This window comes from Convolutriloba macropyga, chromosome 7 (assembly GCF_964194025.1).
Source record: "Convolutriloba macropyga chromosome 7, txConMacr16.3, whole genome shotgun sequence".
Classification (NCBI taxonomy): domain Eukaryota; kingdom Metazoa; phylum Xenacoelomorpha; order Acoela; family Convolutidae; genus Convolutriloba; species Convolutriloba macropyga.
In genome coordinates, this window is record NC_134474.1 from 71,319,959 (window position 1) to 71,339,138 (window position 19,180).

The 19,180-nt window shown below is 36.8% G+C and overlaps 1 protein-coding gene across 6 annotated transcripts in view; it reads right to left on the minus strand.

The window, feature by feature from the left end:
* Window positions 1-1,643: 1,643 nt before the first annotated feature.
* LOC142343297 (alanine--tRNA ligase, cytoplasmic-like) overlaps window positions 1,644-19,180 on the minus strand; it is a 116,205-nt gene continuing 98,668 nt past the window's right edge. For all 6 annotated transcript variants that reach the window (XM_075395112.1, XM_075395110.1, XM_075395111.1 and 3 more), the window contains 4 exons: window positions 12,847-12,972; window positions 9,237-9,446; window positions 8,702-8,800; window positions 1,644-3,542 (listed from right to left, as the gene is read on the minus strand). In XM_075395112.1, coding sequence (XP_075251227.1) covers window positions 3,351-3,542; window positions 8,702-8,800; window positions 9,237-9,446; window positions 12,847-12,972 — 627 coding nt within the window. In that variant the 3' untranslated portion in view covers window positions 1,644-3,350. The remainder of the gene's footprint in view (window positions 3,543-8,701; window positions 8,801-9,236; window positions 9,447-12,846; window positions 12,973-19,180) is intronic.

Below are 19,180 nucleotides of genomic sequence, written 5' to 3' on the forward strand. Positions count from 1 at the left end.
GGAGTGACATAAATATGTTTGAATGTTTTCGGACTTTGAGATGAAATATTTCCTGTGGGGCAATTTGAATTCCGTTTTCACTTTTTCATCAATATTTTTATAACGGAAAAATGTAAAGTTTAACATTTGTGTTGTAATTTTCAGAGATGTATACTGAACGGCAAAAGATAATAGCACCACTAAGTTTTACAAAGTGAAAATTCAATTTTTGAGGCAAAATTACTCCATCTTCAATCAAATTTCGGAAACAATTTTTTTACATCCATCAAATTTTGAAAATAATTCTTATATTATTGATCCCCTACATCAGTCCTCTCACCTACCTATGAAAATCAGATAAAACGCAACGTTCACTTATCAAAAGTCCACTGACAAGTTGATGAGCTGCGAGCAAATTTCACAATAAGAAACATAACCGACTAACGTCGGGCGAATTGCTCTCAAACGACCGGTTGGCTTCGCCAGTAGCTAAGCAGGGTTTAGTGAGGCTAGCTTTAGCTTAATTGAAGGGGCCTAAGTGAGCGCAGCGGATGGGAGGCGCACCATAAAGATAAGTCTCCAAAACAGATTCTTAGAATCGCATACTGGAAAACTAGTGAGCTGAAAGATAAGTTTCCAAAACAGATTCTGTGAATCGCATACTGGAAGACTAGTCAGCTGAAAGGCTCCAGGAGCACTTAATGCCCGGTGGGCGCTACCTAATTATCCCGTTTTCGAAAAGTCAAATGCGTCAGACGAAGAATTGTTCAGGCGAAAAAAGACCGCCAGGACTAACATAATTGGTACAAACTTCGTTTGAGAGCAATTAAAAATTGTCGCAAGATGTGACATGTTTTCTGGTTTGTTAAACTATTGCTAAATTGACAGAGGATTAGTGTAGGTAGGGGATCAATGGTATAAAAATTCTTTTCGAAATTTGATTACAAGTTAGCGTAATATTGCGTCAAAAATTGAATTTTTACTTCGTAAAACTAGGGGTTGCTAACTTACTATATACGAGCAGTATAAATTCATGAATACATCAAAGGGCAGCAGCTATGTTATAGGACTTTAAAATTAGTTTTCACGAAATATTAGTTAATTTTTTATTAGTTTCGTACGTTCTTTTTGTTGCCCTTTGTTTCAGTCGCACTCATAACTGTGCCTGTTAGTTCTATAATTAGTCAAAATTGAAGCTACTTAATGTTTTTATTGATATCTATTGGCTCCCTGAGAATGGCAAAATCGGAGACTTAGTATGAACAGGAGACAAAGATTTCTTGATTAGTCAAAACTGAAGCTTTTCATGGCAACAGTTAGCCAATTGTTATTTTACCATTAAAGTTTTTTTTAAAAAGCAATTTTGAAATTCGTCATACTATCTGGATTCTATTGTTTTAGCCTTACAATTGAGAGGTCTCGTTGGCTTGCGACGGACACAATATTGAATCAATTAAATGGTCTGAGTTTACCAGCCATCCCTTTAAACTCGGTCGACCTTTATTGAAGAACGTGTGGGTTGGATCAGTTGTTGTTCATTACACAGCAAACCGCGAAAGACCTTGTCAGTTTAATGTAAAAATTGTTGGCTAGATGAACCCACTATTTACCTACAATAGAGGTCAATACTGAGCTGATATTTAGTTACCCATGGAAAAACAAAATAGAGAATTATTGAAATTGAATTAAAGGATATGCCGTCAGTGAAAGAGTCGAGCCAAAGAAAAGGAGTCCCTAATAAGAAAGCATGGTTTCATTTGATGTCAACAGTTATCAATACATTACATTATTGTCGCCAGCACAATAATCAACTTAACTGTCCATACCACATAATGCAATGTAAAACAGTTGCAAACAGCCCCATAGACTCAGCAATCAAAAAGTGTTGAAATGGTAGCATGCATTTAACATCATTGTTAGTTGCTCTAACTTAGAAAAGAAGTTACAAATTAGCCACAAAAAAACCTGTTCCCCACATGGATCTATTCTGTTCCCCTCCCCCACCCTACCTCCTGTCCCCATTGTTTTTTTTGTGTCCTCCACTTACAAATTAAGTGAGTTTTGTGATATAGCACGTTACTATGTAAAATAATAGCACGTGTGCCTGGGTGGCTTAAGTTACATGCCCACTAAAAATGGGGGTCCGAAACAGAATTGATCCTTCTTCAATTGCAGCGCAATGAGGGAGTTTCGCTTCGAGAGCAGAACACAACTGGTGGTTTTCAATTGGAGATTCCCGGGGGGGGGGGGGGGTGGAAGTTTCTCGAGCACCACACACACAAAGGGCACTGTTCTAGCACATTCTCAATGCAAGGTTAATTTTGCCTCAATATAAATCACATTGCTCTCAAATGACTGTCGGGAGGGTTAAATAGTAGCGATAGTATCTACCTTAAGCTTAGAGAGGTTAGCATCACTGGTTGGGTAGCCTGGCTAATATTGTCGCTTAAACCGCATGAAATTATGCCTCAACATAAATATTATAATTATTTTTTGGACATCTCTTTTGTCACTAGGGTATCCGTACCCCCTTACTTTGGGAAGACCGAAATTGCTCAGCAACTGAACGCCTTCGGACTCTTCCAGTGTATTTCGTTTTTGAAGACGAAATCGATTAGACAGAACGTCCAGACGACAGATCGCTAAAAGACAAGCATGACTCAAATGATTGAAAAGTTCTTCGTTTGAGAGAAATGAACAAAAAGCTCACTTTTCCTTTAACAAAACGTAGAGAAGTTAGAGTACAAGAGAATACAAGTTGGAAGCTGCATACATATGTCACAGTAAAATTTAATTTAAACTCAGGTTGGGAAAAAGAAAATGCTCTCCACAAGACCACAAAATCGAGTATTCGGGAGGCATTCGTCATAGGTTATCAATGCACATTGTCAATTGAAGTTATTTAATGAAATTGAAACAATTTTTCTAAAGGCATCATAAGCACAATATCAACCGCCAATATCTGTTACTTAAATTGCTATCAAGTTAACATCATCACTCAGCTCAGCTGAGTCTTTGAAAACGAGCATAGGTATATGACTTGAACTGCGCTAGCCATAGTAATATACATCACCACCATACACACCTTAGAGCGCGTAAAGTACAATAAATTAAGAAATGTCAGCTTATGATATTCATATTTCCATCCGAACAAATTTGAATCTTCTCACAAATAACGATGCCTCTCGTTCAAAATGATCACAAATTCCCAATAATCCATTACATGTCAAATATCACAATGTTGATCTTTTAACAGTCGGTTCTTCACGAGGGCACAATTTTGAAAAGATCCCAAATTTATTTATGAGTGAAAATATTAAATTCATAACGAATCACAAAAGCGTATGAAGTTGTTAATATGTGTACACGCATCATATCAGTTGTGCCTTAGTAGCATACTCGTCCAGAGCACTTTCAATTTTAGTCATCATTTGCTCAACTTCTTCAGGGGATACTGCAATCTGCGCCTGCGCATTCGCCCCCTTGCCCCCTCCCTTGCACTCAATCCCACTCCCACTCAAACACCCCATCCACTTGTCTGCAGTTAGCTTTCCATGGAACGACTAAAAGACAAATACAGTCGGCAGATTGCCGGAAAATATCCACCGTTGACAGTGTCAAAAAATGTTCTAATTTGGCGTGCAGTTTATCTATACTTAATTCAGCTTCTAAACTGAAAGCTAACAAGCTTAACACCAATATCACCTAGCAAACACACTAATGAACTTTGATAATCTAATTCTCAATGACTTAATGACCGGGCTTTATCCCGCCTCTTTTAGCCCCCCTTTTTATTTTGATCATTTGACTTCGACAGTATTCAACCCTTTGCATAATTGAATGCGTGAAAGAAATCAAAATCCATTCAGTTGAAATAGTGAGTGAAGTAAGTCAGAAGTCAAACGTGAAAATCCTGGCTTATGTGAAACGACAAATGTGATCAAAAGGTAAAGCGAACTTAAAAAAACATAGCATGGCAAGTCCTGACGTACAATTCAAAGCATTTTCAATGACTAAACAAAAAAGTAGACCTAGAACGGACTAAGAGTGAATTATGAAAACCATTTCTAAAAAAAATCAGATCAAAAGAATAAAAGACAGAAAATCAATGTCAAAATGCCGCATGTGAACCAAAAAGCACCAGCGAAATGGAAATTGGGATCAAACATAAAACTAGGTATAGGATGAACTATAAATGGATAGGGAAAACCATTTATAAAAAAAATCGATCCAAAAAATGAAAAAAAAACTAAAAATCAAAGTGAAATTGCCGCATGTGAACAGAAAACCACTAGCGAGAAAGCGAATTTTTGTTCAAACACCGTTTTAAAATTAGAGCGAACAAACTTCACGCCGCAAAACCACTCGCTTTTTCACTCCACTTCCTGTTTCGGCGTGACCAAAATCACTACTCCAATTTGACAGTAAAATCATGAAAATGTCTGAACAGATCATAAAAAACATAAGATCTCCGGAAACGACTCGAAGTGGAAATCCATTTCAACGCCATTTAACTGCTCAGCAGACAACACGTGTCTCCACTAATTTATGATTATCTTGAAACAAAACCATGAAACAATAAAGTAAAAACAAGAAAATCAAATCTTAGATTATGATAAAAAACCGATCAAATTTTGTCGTAAAATGGAAAACGCTAAATAACTATCTCTGCTAAAATTACTTCATCAAAACAACTAGTACTTACTAAAACAACCTATGAGAAAGTTTTAAAATTACTTGAAGCAAAATTTTGAAAAAAAGCTCCTACAAACAAATTGCATTAAAAACTGGAAAAAGTTAATAATTTTTTTAATATTACAAAAACATATAAATCCAAAGAAATCCTTTCAGCCCATAGGGTATCCAGATGCTCGCAAAACGACAGATAAATAGTTCCATTATTTGCCAATTTTTGTCAGATTTCAACAAAAAAATGATTTATATCCACAAAATCATAACCAATTGTTATCTAAAATTTGATCAAGTAGAAGGGGATCCAGTTAAACCAAATAATCGTAAACAAAAACGCAAAATTAAGCCCAAAAATCGGCAAAGTACGTGAAAAGCCTCCAAATTAGCATAAAACTCATATGAATTTCCAGAAACCTTCAAACCACTACCAAAACCAGCCTAAAATTGAAACAAAATCGTAGCCACACCTCTTAACCAAAAAACAAAATATTTCAAAATGCCGCACGTGAACAAAAAAGTTCGCTTGCTTACAGAACCTTTTTTCACACCTCAATTTCTCGCTCTCTAGAAAACAGCGATATGAAAAAACCCCTTTTCGCTACACTCTTCATTTTGTTAAGTAACAAATCACTCCAAATTTTTCCACGTGTTTCTTTTCCCCGCTTCAAAATTCACGCCAAAAAAATTGATTAACAAAAAAGGACTTCTCCAATACTCCTCTTCGGTTCGTAAAAAGACAGCGCCCCAATACAATTCAAATTCTTTGAATTGTAAAAAACCAAGAGAAGGCCAATAATAGCCTCAGCTATCGCTTCGCGGCTATTAATAAGATATCTGGTTTTCTATATACTTATTTGCAAATGACTTCCGGAAATGACTCGAAGGAGAAAATTGCCCCTACTTATGACTAGAACAGCTATTGTAAACCCTGAAACTCCACAAATGCCATGAAAAATTTAAGGAAGAATAGAAACGGCATTCAAAAACAAATTGAACAAAACAACAGAAAAACTTTATGAACTTTTGGTAACGGTACAAGGAAATAAAAAGCCGAAAACGGTTCCTTGCAATTAGAGCAATAAAAAGCTCGCAAAACAATGGGCAAGTCATAACAAAAAAATGGTTTAAAATTTCTTAATTTTTCTGTCAATTTTACTAAAAAAAACATTTTATACAAAAAACTTTTGTCAATTGGTATCTGGACATACCTCAAGTAGCAAGCTTCTATTCAAATCCCACTCAAAGCATAAAACAAAAAAAACCGCCAAAAAATTATAAAATTTCGCCTAAAAAGTAGCAAAAATGATCAAAAACCTTCAAATTAGCATTAATAGAATTTCTGTCAATTTTACTAAAACGAGTTATACAAAATTAAGTCAATGGGTATCTGGACATTCCTCAAGTAGCAAGCTTCTATTCAAATCCCACTTAAAGCATTAAAACAGCAAAAACCGCCAAACATAAAATTTTGTCTAAAAATCAGCAAAACTGATCAAAAACCTCCAAATTAGCATTAGACTCAAATTAACTACTCGAAGCCTTCAATCCCTATCAAAACCAGCCTAATATTAATACAAAATCATAATCAAACCTCATAACCATCGAAAGTTGCAAAAAACTGCTTTTAAAAGGCGCACGTTAACAAAAATTTCGCACGCTTAGAAAATATTTCACATTAATTTCTCGCTCTCAAAAACAGCGGTATGAACAAAAACCACTCTTTTCGTCCAGCTCTTAACTTTTGTTCAGCATCAAAATCACTCCGAATTTTTTCACGCGTTTCATTTCCCGCTTCAAAAATCACTCCAATAAAATTGATTAAAACATAACCGACTAACGTCGGGCGAATTACTCGCAAACGACAGGCGAGCGGTTGACTTCTTCAACAGCTATCCACGGCTTAGTGACCTCAGGGCAATACCTCATTATCCCGTTTCTGAAGACGAAAGTCAAATGCGTCAGACGAAAAACCGACCGAGCGAAAAATTGCATAGAAAACAAACAGGATTATATTTGCTACAAATTGCTTTTGAGCAATTAACAACGGTTTCCTAAAAAGTGCCCGTTACATCATTTATGATAAAAAACATTTCAACTATAACTCATCGATAATGAGGATCAGAGATGATGACATTGCGCCACATAACAGCAGCTGAAGTAGGGCATCAACAAAGAGAGTAAGAGAAAGAGAGAGTGAAAGAGAGAAAACGTGAACGAGAAAAAGAAGGAAAGGAACCCTAACCGAAAGACAGAGAAAGAGACAGGAATATCTCCATGATTGGATTCGACACTGCAACTTCTAATTTTCCAACATTGTCAATAAATGAATCATATAAAGAAAACTGAAAAAGCTCAAAATTATAAAGTTTTCAACTTCGCAATAAAAATAATTCAAAACCAATTTTTGTCTCAAAAGTTCTGTCAAGTAACCCATCTCTTGAAAAGTTTTGTTGGCCACTAATGGTCGTTAAACTCAGAAAAGGACAAAAAACATTGAGAAATTTTGAAAATTGCAACTTTTAACAAAGACTTGCCAAAATTCAAGACAATAAAATCTTAAGAACCAATTCATTGTCTCAAGAGACTATCCGGTGTCCCTGTTTCAAGCCGGCGGAAATAGTTTTGCAGGCTCATAAAGATCCATACACTTGGAAGATAAAAATTTTCCTAAAAATTTGAAATTTTATCGAAAAATTACCAAAACTGGAGTCGGGCCTCTGTTGCCGGAAAAAAATTCAAAAACTTGAAAAAAGGCAAATATTTTTAAAAATTGCTCAAATTTGTGATATTAAAATCTTTAAGAACATTCCATTACTTCTATAAGACATGCAGTAATATATTATCAAACCCCAGAGGATGTTCCGTGGCCCTTGAGGCTAGAGAAACCTAAGAAATTGACAAAAAATTTCAACAAACATTAAAAATTGCTAAAAATTATGATTTTAAAAAAATGAAAATTAATCCATGACCAACAAAAATTTTCCAGTAACTTATTATCAGACCCCAACGGAGGCTTTCTGATCTTTGAGTCTCAAAAAATCTGAAATGACTAAATGTCAAAAAATTGGCAAAAAACGGCAAAAAATCAAAATATGCTACAATTCGTGATGTTAAAATCTTTCAAGATATTCCATTTTACCTAGAAGTTATTCAATAACCTGTTTTCAAACCCTAGAGGAGGTTCCTGGGCTCTTGAGGCTGAAAAATCTAATAATCTAAACTATTCCATGGCCATTAAAAAATTGTCAGTAACTTATTATCAAACCCCTTAGGATGTTTTCTGGCCCCTGGGCCAGGAAACACCCGAATAAGGAAAAATAATGTCAAAAATTGCAGGTTTTGTCAAAAAAAATTGCTAAAATTCGTGATGTTAAAATGTTGAAACAATTCCATTACCACTAGATACAATGCAGTAACCTATTATCAAACACTGGAGGAGGTTCTTTGACACCTAAGGCTGATAAAAATAAAAAAACTTGAAAAAATTTGCAAAATGTATAAATTTGCTGCGTTTTTAGCAATCGGTTGTTCGTCAGTACCTAGCCACGGAATGGGGGAGGGGGTGGTGCATCGGGCGCTTATTGGGGGGGGGGCAACACTGGGGTGGGAGGGGGGCAGGCAACAGCGCGGTGGGGGGGGGGGGTGAGGGCAATAGGGAGGGGGGGGGGGGGTCAACAGTGGGGGTGTCTTCAACCTCTAAGAACCGCCCTTCACACCATAAGTATAAGTCTCCATAACAGTTTGAGCTGAAACAGAGCTGAGAGGCTCTAAGAGCACTTAATGCCCGCTGGGCGCTACCTGTTTATCCCGTTTTTGAGGACGAAAAGTCAAAAGCGTCAGACGAAAAATCGGTCAAGCGAAAAATTGCATTAAAAAAGACCAACAGGACTAATATAATTGCTACAAACTTCGTTTGAGAGCAATTAAAAAAAGGACTTCTCCAATACTCCTCTTCGAGTTGTATTGTAAAAAAAAACAAGAGAAGGCCAATAATAGCCCCAGCTATTGCTGTGCGGCTACTAATAAATACCTTTGGCACACATATCATGCATTTTATCGTCTTCTTCTCTGGCTGACTGCTAAGAAGAACCACTGGCTTGTCACTCGACTGGGCAACCTTGTTCATTGTCTGAAACCATTTGAATACAGAATTGGTAATCCAACATAAGGATACATCAGAAAAAAGGAGACCACCTAAAACAGATTTAAAAAAATTCGGGAATTCGAGAGTTCTTTGCACAAACGGCTGTTGCCTCATTTACAATACAGTTAACGCTTTTTTGCTTTTTCTGTGCAACCCCTAGCAAAACAGTGACAAATACTCAACAATATTACATTGCCCCTGTTCATAATTCTTAGAAATCACCGTTCAGAGTCGGTTCAAAATGCTTCTTCCAAAAACAGTCATTTCGAAGTGCGTCTTTTGGCCGATTGACAATTTAGCTGTTTAGATTGAGTGATGAAACGGCATTTGATGTACATTTTTGGCAAAGAGGAATAACAACGTCGTGCTGTTTCGGTTAAAGAGAATGATGCTTATGCTCATCGCTCCTAGGTGCTTGTACCTTATCATCAGTTGATTCCGGGGCACGATGGACGAGGAATCCTTTCGTCTCACTGCAGTTGATGAGGAGTTCTTTGACAATTTTGGAGAGATTGGCCTGCGCCTGCTGTGTGCTCTTCCTCTCCAAATCTGCCAGTCTTTTCCTACCACTTACAACATCCTTGCCAATCACACGCTTCACCCACTGCGAAATTGTCAAAGTGTCGATGTCCTGTCAACATTAACAATGGTAACGGCATCTTGGGATGTAGGTAACCCTAGGCAGTTCCGTTATCTCTCAGTCGTAAGGTTTATTTCATTAGTTTCCAATATTTGGCTGCGCATCAAAAGGCTATTTACACATCCGGTTTAAATTAGCAGTGTCAACAGCATGACCTTTTACAAATTTTGGGGAAATAAATCAAAATTATGGCGGTAAAATCATATTCTGAACAGTGATTCGGATCTATCCCCCCAAGCTTAGTGGGCATACAACTTTTACGCCCCACAGGCTCACATGCTATTTTTTAGATAGTAACGTGTTGTAACAACGCAACATAGCCAGCAAAAAGCCGGAAAATAGCCGCCGTTGACCCGCCCATTGTGATTGAAACAAAAAGAAAAAATTCAGAGAGAAATTCAGATTGACTGAAGTTTTCTAAGTGTTAAAGTAATCTCATTTGATGTGCAAATGGCGCATATTCGGTTAGATTTTAAAATTACACTTAATTCAGCTTCTAAACTGAAAGCTATTAAGCTTAATGTAAGCTAGCAATAGCTCTAATGAACTTTGATAACCTAATACACTGACTTAGTGACCGGGCTTTATCAGTTTATCTGATTTCAACTTCGACTGTATTTACAATATTGCCTAATTCAATGCGTAAAAGAATTCAAAATCCATTCAGTTGAAACAGCGAGTGAGATAAGTTAGAAGTCAATCGTGACTTATGTAAAACGAAAAACGTGATGAAGAGATAAAGCGAATTAAAGAAACAAAGCATGACAAGTCCTGACCTACAATTCAAAATAAAATTATTGACCAAACAAAACATACCCGGCAGATTGCCGGAAAATAGCCGCCGTTGATTCCAATAAGCATGATTGGGATTGAAAGAATAGAAGATATTGAAAAAAAATATTTTTGTACGAAAACATCTTTTTAAGTCCGATTTATTTTGATGGCATTTCGTAGTTGAACATAACGTACTTCTGTTTTTTGGAGAGAGGCTACAGGGGCTACTATCAATACAATAAGCATTAGAGATGGTAACTAAAACTTATAGGAACGACGTTCAAATAGCGGGCATCTAAAATTGGGCTTTATGGGTTTATCCCGTTTCTACTTCTGACTTCAATTTTTTATACTGACTCTGTTCACTTTGAATTGCTTTGCTGAGCAACTGATGTTCAAAATCACTTTTAGCAGAATGAGAGAAGAGAGAAAGTAGCCTAGAGAAGTCAAAAAGATATCACGCAAAATGTTGAAAAAGCGGCAAAATGAGGTAAAGCGAAACATTTTTTATTCGACGAAAAAAAAATAGGAGCGCTATAATAGCCGGCTGAGAAGATGAGGACGGCTATTAAAAACAAGACTTAGATCGGACTATGTGTGTATTGGGAAAACCATTTCGACAAAATCAGATAAAAAGAACAAACTCAAAGTCAAAATGCCCCATGTAAACAAAAACTCACTAGCGAGAAAGAGAAATTTGGTTCAAGCAAAAACTAGGCCTAGAATAAACTATAATTGGATTGGGAAAACCTTTTCAGAAAAAAATGTGATCCACAGAATCGGAAAAAGTAAAAATCAAAGTGAAATTGCTGCATGAGAACAAAAAATCACTAGCGAGAAAGCGAATTATTGTTCAAACACCATTTTCTCATTCTACTTTAAAATTATAGTGAGAAATTTGACGCCACAAAATTACTCGCTTTTTCGCTGCACTTCCTGTTTCTATGTAGGCAGGTTGAGTAGGTTTAAGCAAATTTTTGGCCGATTTTTGTCTCTTTTTTAAAAAAACTTTTTGAACATTTTTGCTCAGTTTAAGCTTCTGGCCATAGTCTCTCATGTTCCACCATAAATTTAGAACTATTTTATAGGTTTTTCTTCAAAAACCTATTTTATAGACTTCTCTTGGGGATCGTTTTGACGCCGCAAATCACTACTCCAATTTGACTTCGAAAATCATGAAAATGTGTGAACAGATCTTAAAACACAGTCAGAAGACTTCCGGAAACAACTTGTAGTACCCAATTCTCTACTTTAACTAAAAAAAACCTCACAGCTGATTATGGTAATTAATTTGAAACAATAACAGTCAAATTAACTATGGAAAAGTAACTTACAACAAAAATTGATAAGGAATTTGATGAAAGATTTCATTGAGCAACTGCTTAAAAATAAGAACTGCAAAAACCTTCCAACACGGTTAACTTCCATTCAACAAGCGACTGCCGATCGAGTGAAAAAATCCACAACATATTTCATAGAGGAAACCAGGGAAAACAAAGCAAGGACGTACAATAAAGAAAAAAACATTTTCGACAAATAATTGAACAAAAACATCGACAACATGCAAAAACGCTGTTTCCCATCAATCATTTGCAAATAAATTTTATAACTGCTGTTGTTCAGGCACTTTCCCAAGCAACACCTGGCGAAAACTTAAAAAACAACAAAAAACGTAACGAACGAAAAACGACCCGGAAAAATTCTGGAATTTGTATTATTTATTTCAGTGAAAAGTGCTCCATCTGGCCTTCAATAGCATCTTTCAGGAGCACAACCTAAAAAATAGCTCCCAATTTATGAAATGAACATGAGGAACTATAGCCAGAAGCCTAAATTGAGCAAGAACATTCAAAAAAATTTAAACACAAAAATTGACCAAAACTTGATTGAACTTCCCTCCCCGAATGCTATAGGAATTTGAAGAAGACAAAAACTGCTAAAAAGGAGCAAAACAGCAAAATGGTAAAAAAGATCAAAATTGAATCTAAAATGTCATGTTTTGCTTCAGATGGTCGAAGCTTTGAAAAGCGCTATTACTAAATTTGGTAAACGATGCAAAGACCTTTGAAAGAAAAAATATGGAAAAAATTGAAAATTCTGCACGTGGTCAAAAAAATTTGCTCGTTTAAGGAAAACTATTTCACACCTACTTTTCTCGCTCTCTCTCAAAAGTATAGCATGAACAGAAAACCATTCTCTCTCTCTCTCTCTCTCTCTCTCTCTCTCTCTTCTCTTAGCTCTTCAGCAATTTGACCTTAACAATTTGTTTTCTTGTATTTCAGTTCCTGTTTCAGATACACTCCAACAAAAATACCGATAACAAAGACGCTCCACCAATACTCCTCCTCTTCGAGTCGCAAAAAAGACAGCGCCCCAATACATTTTAAATTCCTGTAAAATGAAAATTCTTGAGTTGTAAAAATGGAGAGCACCTATATAATAGCAGCTGAAAAGCTGACTGCGGCTATTAATAAGTGGTAATTGTTGGCGTAAAAAAACGGGAGGGAGGGGGGGGGGACAGAATTGAACCAGTTATTCATCAAGCCTTAACATAAAACACATAATAAATCATTCATCAGATACAAGCAAAAGAATTGTAATGGACACAGCTATTGACCTGCTTGAGGACTACGAACTCGGAGTCAAGTTGTTTGATTCTCATCACATCTGTGCAATCATCTCCAGGCATTCGACTGTTCAAATCTTTCAATCTCGCCATCAACGTTTCTCCAGTAATGAGGGCCTGAAAAAATCAAATTCTTCAAATAGATGCGGTTCCTTTGAAGTTCAAACAATTGCTTCAATAAGAAGCCAGGTCCGGTATGACGGCAACATTGAGACTAAAAAACTCTCAAGTAAAATGATTCAGGTTCAGTTGAAAACAAAGATTGCATGGTAGATTCTGATCTCGCTTCCATTTTTAAAAGGATTTTCTACATCTCAAATAGCACGCACAGCCGACAGATTGCAGAAAAACCTTCGAAATAGACTTGCGTGCTGCTTTACAACAGATATAAGTTGAAAAAATTATGGACGGCTATCGAAAAACGTCAAAAACATTCAGTGATTGATTAAAAAGGCCTGTTGAAATTCAATCCTCCGAAACCTTTTTATTACGGTCCTTTCTTACACATACGCGTTACTTTGAAATTGGCGGCTATTAAACAGAGTAAGAAAGATATGAAAATTGATTTTTGCTCAAAACATTTAAAGTGCGAAATTTTCTATTTCATTTTGTATTCGGACATACTCATGGTCCTTAATGAGAGGGTACAGAAGGCTAGCACCAGTACCGATAAGGATTAGAGATGGTAGCTAAGATTTATAAAAACAAAGTTTAAGCAGCGGCCATCTGAAAGTGGGCTTCATGGGCTTATCTTTTCTGTTTTTGATTTCATATTGACTCTGTTCATTTTATATTGCGCTGCTGAACATCTATTGCTTAAAATAACTTTGAGCAGAATTAGCAAGGAAATAAATTAGCAAAGAGAAGTCAAAAAAGATTACATGCAAAACGTCGGAAAAGCGGCCCAATGAAGTAAAGCCAAAAAAAATTTCATTCAACAAAAAAACATAGCAACACCAGTCCTGAATTAAAAATCAAACAATTCAATCAACTGATAACAACAGAATCAGAAGCCTTAGGAGAACAGCCTGCGATAGCAAACAATAAACAAAAAGACGTTCAAGGAAGCAAACCGAATACCACAAAAATCTAAAACCAGATTTACTTCATTTCCATTTTAGAAAAATAGGGCTATCAAGGTTACTATTTCCAACAACGTACACTTCAAAAGTCCTTTATAATGGGAGTTGAGATATAAAACGCGGGTTAAAAAACCACAGAGAAAGAAGCAGGATAAAAAACAGTTGGCAAAAACCTGTTCTTCAATATCTGTTGCACTGTCGATAGATAAAAAAAAGCGTAAAAAAACTTCAATGAAGACCTCTGGGCGACGTAACCGAGGTAGCAACAAATGGAGGAAGCAATCAAGTTCAAAAAGTGGCGAAGAAAAGTGGTGACCATCAAAATGTTACACAGAAGCAACTAACATCGTGCGAATTGCTCTCACACGATCGGTTGGGTTCGTCAGAAGATATACACGGTTTGATTGAGGGGGCGTGAGATGAGCGCAACCGGACTAGGGCTGCAACGGGGGGGATAGGCGTGGTGGCAAAAGATTTTCTGTCTAGCCATGAATTGTTCAAACGAGTATAGTATCTACGTAGGAGTGTTATAATCCTAATGGCTCTGAAACATAAATCAATTTAGATCAAGGTGGTTTACAAAAGGAGTACTTAATACGATGTCAAGTTTTGAGCTGACAAAAACTTCATGAAAACTGATTTTCAGTCTTTTCAAGGACTTGTTCAAAGGAATTGAGGGTCTATGCAGGAGTGTCATAATCCTAGTTGGTTCTGAAACGGATATATTTTTTATCTACGTGGTCTGCGAAAAAGTACGTACAACTTTGTCAAATTTCGAGCTCAAGAAACATTCCTGCGCAGTTTCATGAGAAATGATTTTCAGTCTAGTCAAGGACTTGTTCAAATGAATCGAGGGTCTATGTCGGAGTGTCATATTCCTAGTTGATTCTGAAACGGAAATACTTTTTGATTTAGGTGGTCTACGAAAAAAGTACTGAAGATGTTGTCAAATTTTGAGCTGACATAATATTCTTGTGCAGTTTCAGTTAAAATGATTTTCATTTTAGTCAAGGACTCGTTCAAAAAAAATTGAGGGTCTACGTATGAGTGTCATAATCCTAGTTGCTTCTAAAACGTGGCTAATTTTTGATCTAGGTGGTCTACGAAAAAAAGTACCCAATACGTTGTCGAAACTCGAGCTCAAAAACCATTCTTGTGCATTTTCATATAAAAAGATTTTCACTCTAGTCGAGGACGTCTTAAAATGAAGTGAGAGTCTACGTACGAGGCTCAAAATGCAAGTGAGTTTTAAAACGGAGCTAATTTTTTTTATCCAGGGGACCTATTTTCGAGCTCAAAAAACATTCTTTGGCAGTTTCATGAAATGTGTATTTCTATCTAATCAAGGACAGTTTAAAGAATTGAGGATCTACGTAGTGACAGTGTCATAATAATAATGGGTTCTAAAACGGAGCTAAATTTTGATTTAGGTGGTCTACGAAAAAAAAGTACTTATTACGTTGTCAAAATTCGAGCTCAAAAAACATTGTGTAAACGAAATGGGGATCTACTTAAAAGTATCATATAACAAGTGGGCTGAAAAAGCTAATTTCTGATCTAGGTGGTGTATACTTTGTCAAACTTCGAGCTCGGAAACATTCCTGCGGTAAGAAGCGGTTTCCAGTTTAGTCAAGAGTTTGTTCAAATGAATTGAGGGTCTACGTAGGCGTGTCAAAAGATTAGTACGTACTGAATTAGAGGTAGTGTTTGATATAGTTGGTCTACGAAGAAAGAAGAGACGTTGTCAAATTTCGGGCCCAAAAAGTGTGCTTGCGCAGTTTCCAAAAAAGTGATTTTCAGACTAGTCAAAGACTTGTTCAAATGAATTGAGGGTCAAGTAGCAGTGTCAAAATCATTATAGGTTCTGAAATGGCCTTTCATGACAATGGCGCTTTCAAGTCTGTTAGGTCTGGCCAAAGCTCATATTTCGGTATCGCTATTCTGGCCACTATCCACATTTTCGTCTGGCCTATACCCACTTTTTGGTCTGTTTGGTCTGGCCACTACTTGTCTTGGTTCAATGACATCTTGGAGAACGATAAATCGAGAGTATTGTATTGGTATAATTCTTTGCTCATGGGGATTAAAACAACAGGATTTTTTCCTTCAGGTCTTTCCATAAAGAGTTCCAAACTCGAAATTATGAACAGTAAAATTTAAGAGTAATTTTTTTGCCAATTTCTCTCAAGATTCTCGAACATTAATGTTAGATAATTCTCATGATTAACTTATTGAAAGTTGCCCATACATTCACAATGTGAAAAGTGAGTCCATGAGTTGTTTAAGTTGAACCATAGCGATATCCAAGACTAACACTAGTATTATTCTCAGGTGCTTCCTTCGAATAAGTTCGAGGAGAGTGTGGATTTCCTGTGCAATTAAACATTTAAACTTAACCTCGAATTATATATTGTTCTTTTCAACAGTGCCAGGAGGGTGCGTTATTTTCCGGAACAGTAATATCACTTCTGCCGTGTATTTTGCCGAATCAAGAGACCGTCAAAGGACGGACTAAGGAGATCCTTTACACGAAATTTGTGAACGAAATTACAGAAGAGACTACCTTAAAAGGCAATTCGATCGTTGACAATATGACTCAATGGTTGCTCAACTTATTCGTTGTCTAGAGGCGTTGTTAACTATTTTTACGACCCGCGAATGTAACTGTTTCCTAGGCGAAAACAACCTTTCTAAATACAAAGAACCGGAGGAAGAGCCAGAGTCGGTCTTGGAACAAGTTAAAGATCTCGTTGGTGCTATCGGTAAGCCCGAGAACCAGCCGCTAGTTGAGTGCACAGTATTAAGAAGAACAAAACCCAATCACTCTCCAATAAACAACTTCAGTGAGCTACTAGTTAGCCCAGAGCTCTCAACTTTCAATTTGCATCGAAAAGTTTTTAATAACCAAAAGTTTTTTTAGAGAAGGCATAGGTGGTCTACGAAGAAAGAAGTTGAGATGTTGTCAAATTATGGCCCAAAAAATGTGCTCGGGCAGTTTCCCAAGAAGTGATTTTCATACTAGTCAAGGACTTCTTCAAATGAATTGGGGGTAAAGTAGCAGGCTCTCCTAATAGGTTCTGAAATGGCACTTCAAGCCAATGGCACTTTTAAGTCTGTTCGGTCCGGCCAAAACACATATTTCGGTATCACTGGTCTGGCCTATAGGCAGATTTTGGTCTAGCCAATACCCACTTTTGGGTCTGTTTGGTCCGGCCACTACTTGGCTTGGTTCAATGACCTAATCTTGGAAAGCGATAAAGCGAGAGTATTGTATTGGTAAAATTCTATGACCATGGGGATCAAAGTAACAGGATTTTCTACGTCACATCATTTCAAAAGCAGTTCCTAGTAAATAGAGGTCCTTTCCAATTTTTTGTTACCCAGAGTCTGACCATCCAGTTGGCCTTGTTGTCAACTGTCAAAAGACACAAATGTGCATTTTGATCGCTTTTCCAGTGAAATTTCTCAGCGGTACAATTGGGTACACTCGGGTATCAGGGGACACCACCAAATATGAACTTGGACCACTCACCGCGGGTCGAAGTGGAACCACCCAGCCCTGGTAAGAGGGGAACTACTCTCTAGGGATTGATTTATGTATACGAAAAGGATTAACTTTTTCGACCGACTTGATGGCCTGATTTTTTCTGTCTTCTAGATAAAACCATGAAGTTAAGAAGAATCGGTGAACCATTTGCAAGTTATCCTAATTCTTCGCAACGAAATAAGCGTTAAAGAGGTTTTCTCGAATCAGCAGTTTCAAGGCTGAATCAAGAGACCGTCAACGGACGGACTAAAGAGATCCTTTACACGAATTTTGCGAACGAAATTACAGTAGAGACTACCTTAAATGGCAATTCGATCATTGACAACATCTGACTCAATGGTTGCTCAACTTATTCATTGTTTAGAGGGGTTGTCAACTATTTTTACGACCTGCCACCGACCATGAAGTCGTATGCGAAGGTAATTGTTTCCTATGCGGGAACAGTTTTTCCAAATAGCACGAACGGTTCGAAGAGTAAGAGCCGGGCCTGGTACAAGTTAAAGATCTCGTTGGTGCTATCGAGAACCAACCGCAAGTAGCTGCATGCACAGTTTTAAGAAGAACAAAATCCAATCTCAATCTGATTAACAACTTCAATGATCTGCTAGTTAGCTCAGAGCTTTCAACTCTCAAGTTGCATCGCAAAATTTTCCAGAACCAAATTTTTTTAGAGGATGGGATTCATTTAACCTGAAGAGGGAGAAAGACTTAAGCATGCTTCAACGAAAAACTTCAAAAAAAAGTTCAATGACGACGGTAGCCTCTGAGATGCTGTAATTCATTTTGAGCAGTGTTTGATTTATATGCAATTTGATGTAAGAATTATCATGATCTGAATAGACGTATTGGGTATTTGATTTATAATTCCCGTTTTATTGACTGTTCAGCCTTGTTAACTGACTTAATTCAAATTTATTTCAGAGTTTAAAACGTTTTTCAATGGTTTGCTTTTTGAATTATGTATACGAACTGTTCCCTCCTGTTCTAAATAAGAACCCAGAGGGTGTGTTGCTTTCCTGCGTAATTAAAAAAAATAAATTTATGCTCAATTATATAATTTGATCTGTTTAACACTACCGGGAAGTTGTGTTGCTTTCCGGCACAGTAATTTTACTGAAGTTCACCTGTGCGTACTTTGCTTAATTTCATAAATTGTCAGGAATGTGTTGCTTTCCGGTAAGAATGGTAAATTAAATTTTGAAGATCAATTCCATAATAATTAAATCAAATTTCAAGTGTTGAGAGGGCGTGTTGTCCTCCGACAAAGTTGACCAACAAGTATTTTGTTCAAAATTGAACATTGCCAATGTTGTCTGCTGCTTTCCAGCAAAAAAACTGGGTTTTCGTGCTGTTCCACGGCTTGAATATTCAGTGGATTAAATAGTCAAAATTGAAGTCACATGTTTTTACCCGAGTCTTCTAATTTGAACAAATGCAGGCGAAATGAGTTTAGACTATTCATTTGATTGAATATTCGAGCCGGAAATAAGCACAACCTCGTAGCACTATTTTTACTGGACTACTTGCGCCAACCGCACAGAACCATTAAGGAGGTGTGTTGCTTTCCGGCATTAGTCAAAACCTGAATCATAATTCAGTCAGTGTTTTTGTTCTAGTTCAAACACTGCTAGGAGAGTAAGTTGCTTTCGCGCAGAATTAGTCATTCAAGATTGAGTTGAATTTTAGCCCTATTGTT